Raw genomic sequence first — 11,019 nt, forward strand, 5'->3', positions numbered from 1 at the left:
CCGGCCCCGCTTCCCGGAACCTCTGATTGGCCGCCGCTGCCCACCCGACGAGGAGCCCTGTCCAATCGCGCGGAGCCCGCTGATGGCGGCGCCCAACCTCGCTACGCCGCCGCGAGTGGGCGGGCAGTCAGGAGGGGACGAGACGCGTGCGCGGAGTCCGCGCTGCAGGGCGGCCGCGAGCCCGCCCGCACGCCAGGGGGCGCTGTGATCGCATCGGCGCCCCCGGCCGAATCGCACGAGTCCGCCGCAGCCCCGGCCCCAGCCCCGGCCCCGGCCCCTGCCCCGCCGCCGATCCCGCCCGCAGCCGTCGACCGCCTCCGCCTCGCGAGAGCCGCACGAAGCCCCAACCGCCGCCCCTCGCCCGTAGCCTGTCCGCGGCGCAGCGCCCGGCGCCATGCCCAAGAATAAAGGTGAGCCGCCCTGCCCTGGGCCTTTCGGGGCGGCCCCGACCCTTCGCCGTAGCGATGAGGCTGGGCCCGGGCGCGGCCGCGCTGGGGAGGCCCGGCGAGGCCCCCGCCCGCCGCTCCTTCTCACGTGGAAGCCGCCGAGGCCTGGTGGCCGCAGGCGGGGCAGGGAGGGGAGAGGGCGGAGAAGCCCTCCCGGCCACCCTTCCGTGCCGGTGGGGCCGCCCAGACCACCGTGTGCGCCGTGCGGGTTCAGCCTCCCCGGTGTCGGCCTGCCTCGGGTGCGGGTCCTGGCCTGGTCTCGCTCGTACGCGGCCCAGCGCCGTGTCGGAGCGCTCTGGCGCCCGTCCAGCCGTCAGGAGCAGGCCCCGGCGGGGCTAAGGCTGTCAGGAGCGGCCCTGCCGCCCACCCTCCGGCCGGGTCGCCGTGGAAGCGGCCGGTCGTGTGTTTCCTCCGTGCACTCTGGGCCCTGCTGCTTCTCCCCTTGTCCCCAGCCCCACTGCTTAAAGAAAAACAAGAACAAGTGAGAGGAAGGGGAAGGGAACTGCAGCCTTTGAACAGGTGGAGAAGGGGAAGCATGGGCTGCGTTCTGCATGCCCCTGCAGAGCATCTAATCCTTTCGCCACGTGTGTGCCTTTTGAGAAAGGCATTTTCACCTGGAGCGTAAGGTTTAGCACTGCAGTAAGCCCTGGGGTCATTCTGCACTGTGATGGTTACCTGCATCAGGTCATCCCACCACTGTGGGTGAGGTGTTTGGTAGCGTTGGCCCCAGCAGCTGAAAATGGTGATCTTGTGAAATCCTTGTTGAAGGCTACTGTCACTTCCAAGCATCTAAGACACTTAGAGTGGAGACTCAAGTCTCTCAGTTACTGCTTAGTAAAAATTTAGAGCCAAAAATGTTACCGAGATCTGGATCTGGGGTGCATTGAAAGGAATGTGTCCAGCAGATTGAGGGAGGTTTTACTGCCCCTCTATTGTGCCCTGGTGAGACCTCACCTGGAATATTGCATCCAGTTCTGGGCTCCCCAGTTCAAGGGGGACAGGGATCTACTGGAGAGAGTCCAAGGGAGGGCTCCAAGGATGCTGAAGGGACTGGAGACTGCCTGGTGAGGAGAGGCTGAGAGACCTGGGGCTGGTTAGTCTGGAGAAGACTGAGAGGGGATTTAATAAATGTTTATAAATATCTGAGGGCTGGGGGTCAGGAGAGAGGGGACAGGCTCTGCTCACTTGCACCCTGTGATAGGACAAGGGGTAATGGATATAAACTCCAGCACAGGAGGTTCCACCTCAACATGAGGAGGAACTTCTTCTGTGAGGGTCTCAGAGCCCTGGGACAGGCTGCCCAGAGAGGTTGTGGAGTCTCCTTCTCTGGAGACTTTCAAGACCCGTCTGGATGCATTCCTGTGTGACTTGTGATGGATTCTATGGTCCTGCTCGAGCAGGGGGGTTGCACTTGATGATCTTCATAGGTCCCTTCCAACCCCTAACATCCTGTGTGATCCTGTGGATAGGATACTCAAAACTGCCTCGGGAGAACAAGCACAGAAGTGCCCAGAAGTCTGATAATTTCAGTGTGTTTGTAGATAGTAACACATGCTGTTGTTCCCCCTCTCCTCTTAATTTAGGTAAAGGAGGTAAAAACAGACGACGAGGTAAGAACGAGAATGAATCAGAAAAAAGAGAACTGGTGTTCAAGGAAGATGGGCAAGGTGAGTTGTTAACTGTGGTATGGCAGTGCCATCATCTGCAATCAGCTACTGGAACTGATGTTGATACACAAAGTGCCAGGAGAGCTGAGAAATACAAAGCTGCTGTGGAACAGAGAGAGATGTTCTTACTGGGGGTGTTTGTGAATTGTAAGTGACATACTGAGTGTAGGAGGCAGACATTAGGAAAAGGGGAATTTTAAATAGCTTCACCACCTAAGAATGAAGCTTGCCTCTCCTTGACCTTTGTGGTGTTGCTGTGTGTAATACACCATGGATAGAAACACTGCCTTGAGCGGCTGTGTCTGAAGGTCTGCAAGCAGTAGCTTAGTTCATGTAGTTCAGGCTTGCCAGTAGTTGCTTGTCTCACAGGCTTGCTTCCTGTTTTATAGCAACTGGAACATTTCTTGGATCCTCAGGGAGCTCTCTCAAGTCACTAACCTGACAGAATTTTACGTTTCACTGAGCTTCCACTGAAGGTTTGGATGAATTGACTCCTGGGTTGGAAACAGAGAATCACAGAATGTGAGGGGTGGAAGGGACCCTGAAAGATCATCCAGTGCAACCCTCTGCCAGAGCAGCATCACCTGGAGTAGGTCACACAGGAATGATGTCCAATTAGTAAAACAGGAGCAATGGATAAAGGCCTTCCTTGGGTGTTGTCAAGTAAGCCACAAGGGTGTTCAGCTGGAGAGGGATGACTAGGGGTTCCCTCTGCCCTGTCATTTGGTGACAGTGAGGTCACCTTCCTTCATGTGTCACACTCCCATGTGGTTGCTCCCATTTACACAAGTACTTGCCTAGGGAGCAGGTAATTGGTTGGCTTGTCAGAAATACAGGAAAAGTCCTGCCGTAAATCAAGGCAGAGGAAGTGACCACTGAACTCAGAACTCATTTCTTAAGTTCTTTGTGATATTCTTTGATGGTTGTAAGCCAAAAAAGTTGACTTTTTGATGCACTCATAAAATGTAAAATCCTTTTCAACTCCCAAGCAAAATCTACTTAATGAAATGCTATTTTCAGTTAGGAATAGTCTCATGGGACTTGTTGGGCCCTGTGTTAAGGGAGGCACCAAGCTGGTTGAATATTAAAATCACAGCAGTAATGCAGAGCAGCACACAAAGATTTGCTGTGCCTTCATAGAACTTTAGCCATGTCACTCCAGGTAGTCCACAGCCCTACCTCAGACACACAGGACCAGTTCTAGTGCACTGTGGAACTGGTATTTATGCTTCTGTCTCCCTAGGCTCTGAATGAAGCTTCTAGCAGCAGCCCTTTTTTGGACACCTAAACTGCTTGTTGCTAAGGATTGGGGTTGTTTAGCCTGGAAAAGAGAAGGCTCCAGGGAGACCTAAGAGCAACCCTCCTGTACCTGAGGGGGCCTACAAGAAGGCTGCAGAGGGACTGTTTGCAAAGGCCTGCAGGGGCAGGATGTGTGGCAATGGCTTGAAATTAGAGGAGATTTAGACTGGATGTCAGGAACGAGTTCTGCATCATGAAGGTGCTGAAACACTGCAACAGGTTGCCCAGGGAAGTAATTGAGGCCCCATCCCTGGAGATCTTCAAGGTCAGGCTCAACAAGGCCCTAAGCAACCTGCTCTAGTGGAGGCTGTCCCTGCTGACTGCAGGGGGGTTGGACTGGATGACCTTTGGAGGTCCCTTCCAACCCAAACCATTCTGTGATTCTAACTTGAGCTAGGGCAAGACTTTGGAATATTGAAATGCAGCTCTGACTGAGAAATTGGGATTTTTTTTTCAATGGCAAGTGTGGGCAGTCAGATAATGTTGTGATGATAATCCTTTCTTACAAATTTTATGCTTTTGAGTTAAATGGTGGCACATTGGTGCTGCAAACGTTTATGAAGTACTTCAGCAGTGATTCCTGGAGCTTGGTGAGGGAAGGAGATTAAATACAAGGTGAGAGACTGAGGATGGGTGTTGTGAAGCTGCTCTCCAGTTTTCAGCTGAAGCCTGATGCTTGCCTTTCAGGCAGTTTCTGAGAACACCAGAACATGCTCTTTCAAGAACATTATTTTTTCACAGAGCCTCTGCAGAAAGGGTTCTGAGTATCAGGAGGTTATCCAGGATGTGCAATTTTCTCCTTTTCCTTCACTGACAGCATGAGATTTTTGTCAGCACAGGTGCTGTGAAGCCTTCCTAAACTTTCAAACTCTGCATGTGAGTCGATAGCTCTGTATGAAGTGCCTCAGAGGGAACAAAAGCATGGAGAAAGCAGGAGTAAGCACTGTTTGAAAATGTTAACATCAACAAGGATAGGAAAACTGATACATTCAGCAGCCCAGGTGGTGGATCAAAGCTCTTCTCAGCTGTTCCTGCTTGATAAAATGTTACAGCACAGTGGCAAAAGTCGTTGGTTGTTTCAGGAAGCTGTATTTGCTCAGAAGTTTTTGCTGCATGTTCCTGTCTCTTGCAGAATATGCCCAGGTGATCAAGATGTTAGGCAATGGAAGACTGGAGGCATTATGTTTTGATGGTGTGAAGAGATTATGTCATATTAGAGGAAAACTAAGGAAAAAGGTAATTCTGAAGCATCTCAACAGAGGAGATACGTGGTAATAAAAATAGCTGTGTGTAGCTTGTTATAAAAGTTAGTATTTCTACTATACTTTGTATCTTAAGCTTCTTTTTTCCACAGTAAATTAGTTTGTTCTGTTTGTGTTGCCAGCACACAAAAAAATAGGCAATCTTTTGGCTTTTGAGTGAAGTTTGTAGCCTTTGGGGGTGTATATATGTCAGGAAAGAATTTTCTTGTGAAATACAGATTTTGCATATTCTAGAAACTTAAATTATATGAAGGATTAAAAAAGGGAAATGGGAAATTTAATGACTATTTGGAAAATCATTGAGATTTGATCAGTACTTAGCTTAGCAGAACTTCTATTAAGATGAAAATTGGCACCCAGCATAGGAAAACAAAAGCATTAGAGGGTTGTCCAAAGCCATCTTTTTTGTGTGCTGTTTCTCAAACCCAGTAAGAATCAGGATTTCATGCTCTACTTAGTCTGATCTAGGGAGGAACAGAGTAGCTTCCACTTGCTCACTAAGTGACTTACCTGTGAACACTTCAGTTCAGATCCCATCAGGCATTTCAGATGCCATCATTTCCTTGTCCACTTCATCAGTTCCCAAATTGCTTCTGTGCAAACCTGATGTCCAAAGGTTTTTGTACCTTCAGAGAAGCCAGGTGTACACATCTACATTCTTAACTTCACCATCTCTGGATGCTGTCCCCTCTTGCCTTAGTCAGGTGTTACAGCTTTCTGTCCTCTGCTGATGGATGGAGCACAGGAGGTCCTCTCAGATAGTCTGCTCCAATAAAACCAGGCTTTTGCTGTGCTCTTTCTGGATTGTTCCACCTGTGTGTGACTGCAGGTATCCTGCTGTCAGTGTGAGCCCTCCTAGCCTCCTGCAATGCACTGCTATAAACTGCTGCAGGTAGTGGAGAATGTGCACAGATTTATGCAGGGTGGTGCAGCATTCATTTCTTGCTACAGAAAACATCACTTAGCTATTCCTTATGAGTGCAAGAAAGGGAATCCCAACTGAAACACCTTTCATCTCCTAGCTGGTGTGGGGTAGAACTACCTTGGGCAGTTATATGAGCATATCCTGCTTTGCAGGCTTCTGGCTTTAGTTTGGCTTATCAGCAGAGTTACTAGAAACAGCTCTTTATGGTTTTTTGTGCACTACACTCTACTTGGCCATCACCACCTCCATCATGTTTTTCTTCCATGTTTTAGCCATGTGGAGCTCAGTCACAGAGTGGTGGCTAAATGCATTCTTTCTTCAGAAGTTATGACTTTCATAGCCACCTCACTGGCTAGAAGCTCTTCAAAGAAGTTTGATTTGCCTTAGTAGTAGCTTTACAACTCATGAAATAATCTAATTGTGAGGATTTGTGACCTTGGTTTTGTTGTGAAAACAATTTAGCAGTTAAGAAAGTGAAAATGCTGACCCTAGTGAAATGTTTCATGTCGCAGTAAACCTAAATGTGGTGCCTGACACCTGTGTTACACAGCAAAGGTTTAATACCTGCCCTAAGACATCTGTTTTCTCCTCCAGGTTTGGATAAATACATCTGATATTATATTGGTTGGCTTGAGAGACTACCAGGTAAAAATTCAGTGTCATTTGCCAGTGAAGAATCTCTTACAAACAGCTTTATTTAATGTTAAATTGCAGCAGTCACTGTGAGGAAATCCCTATCTAACTTATTTGTATTTAGTTATGCTGCAGCATGAATTTTAGTTTCCTTATATGACAGAAAAATTGTCATGATGACACATCCTGGTGCAGCTTGTTCCTTTAAATTGCACTCTAGGACTTTGTGAGTGAAGGTGCTCATTGGCATCTCACCTGACTTGGTTTTTCCCAGGTGTAGCTGCTTGATGCTTGGCTCCTGTGAGAGAAGAGACATTGAGCTAAACACCAACAATTTTACTGTAAGAATTAGAATTTTGGTAATCACAGTTTTGCAACTTTGGTGTTTAGGCTTTTATCTTAAGAAACCAATTGCTCAGTGATTAGTTTCTACTTAAGTTTAAGGAAAAATAATGGAGTAGCATTATATTACCTCATTTAAAGGTTAGTGGAAAACAGGTTTCAAATTTTCATTAGGTCAATGCTTTTTTCTTCAATGTTCTGCCATCAGTTGTTTGAAGATCCTGCTCTGGCAGGGGGGTTGGACTCGAAGATCTCCAGAAGTCCCTTCCAACCCCTAACATCCTGTAAGCCTGTGATTTATACTCAAAGACAGATTATGCTTCTGAAACACACATTGGATTTGTAAAACATTTCAGATGTTGTCATTTACTGTACATATTAAACTACTTCAAAGTAGGGAGTTTTAACACATTGTGACTGACCACCCAGCACCTCGTGGTGTGTTCTCTGAAGAAAGGTTAATTTCCAAGGCATGAAAGCAAACTTCTCAGATTAATTATGGACAGAGTTATTTCCCAGAAGAAATGAGCATTTTTTTTTACTTCACATTTAAAGGAACTGGAAGAGAAGGAGGAACAAGATACTCTTCTATAAATAGAACCATGGCATGGTCTGGGTTGGAAGAGACCTCCAAAGGTCATCTAGTCCAACCCCCCTGCAGTGAGCAGGTACATCCTCCACTAGATCAGGTTCACAGGATCCCAGGATGTTAGGGCTTGGAAGGGACCTCAGGAGATCGAGTCCAACCCTCCTGCCAGAGCAGGTTGCCCAGAGCCCTGTTGAGCCTGACCTTGAATATCTCCAGGGATGGGGCCTCAACTACCATAATGTAGGTGTTAGAAATTTACCAAGGTTAATAGGGTTTTATATTCATGAATGACTAATAAATTGTAATAAATTCTTATTCAGGATAACAAGGCTGATGTTATTCTAAAGTACAATGCAGATGAAGCCAGAAGTCTGAAAGCATATGGGGAGCTTCCAGAACATGGTAAGCATCTTCTCACTTCAAATCACAGGTTCACATTAGAGAAAAATATTCACTCCAGCTTGACTCTTAACTTCTCTGAATTCCTTTGTAGCTAAAATCAATGAAACTGACACATTTGGACCTGGAGATGATGATGAAATCCAGTTTGATGATATTGGAGATGATGATGAAGATATTGATGATGTAAGTAGTAAACATACAGTTTTGTATCTTTTGCTTGGATCATATTGGCAGTAAGCTGTTTCCTGTTGGTTTAGAGCAAGTAAAATAATCCACTGATGTTCAGAACACTTCACCTTCTCAGGGGCTGCTTCAGAAAGTGGTGTGGACGTGTGCATGCCAGCTTTCACTTCTCTATTCATAGAATCATTAAGGTTGGAAAAGACCTTTAAGACCCAAGTCAGTGACTGCATATGTGGATGTAGCTGATTACGTCCATCCTGAAGGAACTGAATATATCCCCCAGTTCCACTCTGAGGTGTAAGCTCCTTACAACAAGCTTGTGGTGGAAAGCAAAGCAGATGATAAAGGAAGCTTTAGCAGACTTGTAGGATTTCCATGCTTCCAACTGCACAGTAGACCAGAAAGAGCTCTCAGGAAGCAGGCACAAGGACTGGATTGGTGTATCAGCTCCTGTGCCAGGCAGGGCAGGTGTGACCAGCTCAGTTGAGCCAGGAGGAGCCATAAACTGCTGATGCAGACTGCTTTGGACACCAACGGCTGCAGCAGGTCACGGGTTAGGAGGTGTTTTGGCAAGGTGCACGAACACCTTTGACTCCTCTGTAGTTCAACCAATTTCACTATCTAATAATAACTGCAGAAACAACTGAGAGACCTGTACTTTTCAAACCACAAAATCTCCCTTTTTGTTTACATAAAGCCCATTAAAGGATGCACCTAAGCAGTTGCCAAAGTTAACCTTAATCCTCAATTTACGGAGGATTAAGGTTACAATTAGTTGTCACAATTAGTTGTTACTGCTTATCACCAAGCCTAGTAACTGACCCTGCACACTCTTAAGTTATAGTAGTAAAACTGTTGTAATTCAGAACTAGATAGGAAATTGCAGGAGTAGAATCTGCTGTGAAATGTTGTTAAGGTGGTGCACTTTATTTTGCAGTTGTGAGATGAAAGTGTACAGGGTCAGGTGGCTCAGAGGATGAGCAGTGACTTCCTGAGCCAGTGAGTTAGCTTAATTGGATAGACTGTTCTAAGGATATTACTGTATTTTAATTCTTCATCTTTTTACTTCTCTCCCTCTGAGTTGGTAAAAGGCCATTCTCTTTAAATGCTTACCTGATTTTGACTTTTTTTTGAGGTCTCAATGTATGATGGATTGGATCAAATATATGATGCATTAGATCAAATACTTTAGATAGACCAGAGCCTCACCACCCTCCTACTGAAGAACTTCTTCCTAAGATCCAGTCTAACCCAAGTTACCCTCAGCTTCAAACCATTCCCTCTTGTCCTACTGCTAGACACCCTCATGAGAAGTCCCTCTTTAGCCTTCCTGTAAAAACACCTTAAAGACAGCATTGATGAACAACTGCCTGTGAATTAAATGCATGGTGTGTGGGTTTTTTTGTTGTTTTTCAGATCTAATTTGGAGCAGAAGTTTACATTCCAACTTTTTTCCCTCCAAGGATTGTCCTACAGTGATATTTGGATTATTTTTTTGGGTGAAGTCCCTTTCTTTTAAGAAGACTGAAAATTCTGGGTAAAGAGTGTAGTTTGTTACATCGAAAAGGATTTATTTTCAATGTTTGTTTTAAAGTATTTATATTTCTTTAGAAATGGATAATGCTGGATTATCACAAAGGTTCAATGAAATGCCACCAATATTTTGTCCTCTTCAGCAATTAGAGCTTTTTCCCCCCTTCTGGATGTGAGATACAGTGACATGGGCTGTAAAAGACTGCATTTCCCCCTCCTCTGCTTTCATCACTACAATTCCAGTTCCAACTTGTATTTTGAAATAAAAATGGTTTACCCCTGTAACTATCATGAATTTTGATTACATACAAAGAATCCAGTTAGTATTAAATCATACTATGCAGTGTCTGTCCTTTATACCCCTTTTGCCTTGATGTTAACTTGAAACAGATTTTGATAATGTAAAAGGAAGGCAGAAATCTGCATTTAAATCCATGGTGCATGATCAGTCTGCTTTTCACCTCTGGTAGCACACTGCTATTTTTATACTGATTTTGATAATTAAAAACCACTTGTTAGGGCCAAGATGGAAATTTACCACAGTGGAGGGGCTAGGGGAGAGAAGGTCAAAAAAGTAAGCAGCATCTCAACCCTGCAGTTGTTGAAAACTGTCTGGTAGCTCTTCTGCGTCGTAAGCCAAGCATAGCCAAGCTGTAGTTGCAGAAGGTGAACACTGGGTGACCCCCAGCTTCCCAGGGATACAAAACAGTCACCAGTTGGGTTTGTACTGGAAACCACCTCCCAGCTGGTTTTCCCCCAAGTGGATATGGTAAACGTGTGGGCTTATTTTTACACTAGAGAAAATGTTATGTTCAGAGGAGAGTTTTTATTTGAATCCTATATTCCATGCATTGTAAAGGATACAAGGTTTCAAGCTTGTGTGAACTTTGGAATGACAGCAGCAACAAGAAAAGAAATTTGTGGCAAACGTAGGAAAAGAATCTTTACATCCAGAATAAGTCACTGGAAAGATTCTTTCCTACCTTCAGACTGGAGGAGTCAGTTAAGAAGCTCAATAAAGACTTAACATCATCATGCAATGATTGCTTTGTGGTAGCCTTAGTTTCTTTGTCTTCAATTATGTATTTAACAGCTTTGAAAGCAGGTTAATGGAATACTTCCTTTTGTGCCATAAAAATCTAATTCTTGACACATGTATTGGTTATGCAGTCTTTTTGGTATGATGTAAAGTGACTACCCCAATAGATAAAACCAGAATGGCTTTAAAAACAGAGTTGCCTCATTGCTTTATGTGACTTTTAAAGGAGGAGTCCTGGGCTGGATTTGAACTTGCAGTGCTCTTGCAAAGATGTCTTCTCTTTTCCCTTTCATTATAGCATGGATCTGGTATCTTATTCCAGGGATAAAATATTCTTAGTAATTCATTCTGCCAAATGTTTCATGGGTTTTAAATGTTTGCCGTAAAAACTTGCTAAATATTGGGAAGAGATACTACAAATAGAACCTTTTTACTCCACTGATCTTGGAGTATATGAATTTACTGTCTTTGTATGACTACACGGTTCAACTGTGAAGCAATGTGAACATCATGAGGTGTGTAAATGTTTTCCCAGCTCCTTGGTTTCCTCAACAGATTGTGAGCAGCTCTGAAAATGGTTTAATAGCTCTCAAACCTGATCCTGAGGTCCATGTGCAGAAAGGTGTCTCTTGTGTCACTTGTGCTCACAGGAACATCAATGATTCCACGGCAGTGAATGTTTACTGAAGATGCAGAGAT

At 45.2% G+C, this 11,019-nt stretch overlaps 1 protein-coding gene across 1 annotated transcript; it reads left to right on the forward strand.

The window, feature by feature from the left end:
- The first annotated feature begins 366 nt into the window (after positions 1-366).
- On the forward strand, positions 367-10,493 carry EIF1AX (eukaryotic translation initiation factor 1A X-linked). Its single transcript, XM_054399837.1, has 7 exons — positions 367-410; positions 2,030-2,113; positions 4,545-4,648; positions 6,194-6,244; positions 7,484-7,565; positions 7,657-7,748; positions 9,165-10,493. Exons 1-7 carry the CDS (start codon positions 395-397, stop codon positions 9,168-9,170), a joined length of 435 nt encoding a protein of 144 aa, XP_054255812.1. The 5' UTR covers positions 367-394; the 3' UTR covers positions 9,171-10,493.
- The last annotated feature ends 526 nt before the right edge of the window (positions 10,494-11,019 follow it).

The sequence above is a fragment of the Indicator indicator genome, chromosome 1, assembly GCF_027791375.1.
Source record: "Indicator indicator isolate 239-I01 chromosome 1, UM_Iind_1.1, whole genome shotgun sequence".
Lineage (NCBI taxonomy): Eukaryota > Metazoa > Chordata > Aves > Piciformes > Indicatoridae > Indicator > Indicator indicator.

Coding starts and splice junctions, on each gene's coding strand:
- EIF1AX (XM_054399837.1), top strand. Junction 4,649..6,193: donor GAGGAAAACTAAGGAAAAAG/GTAATTCTGAAG, acceptor TTTCTCCTCCAG/GTTTGGATAAATACATCTGA. Junction 6,245..7,483: donor TTGGCTTGAGAGACTACCAG/GTAAAAATTCAG, acceptor ATTCTTATTCAG/GATAACAAGGCTGATGTTAT.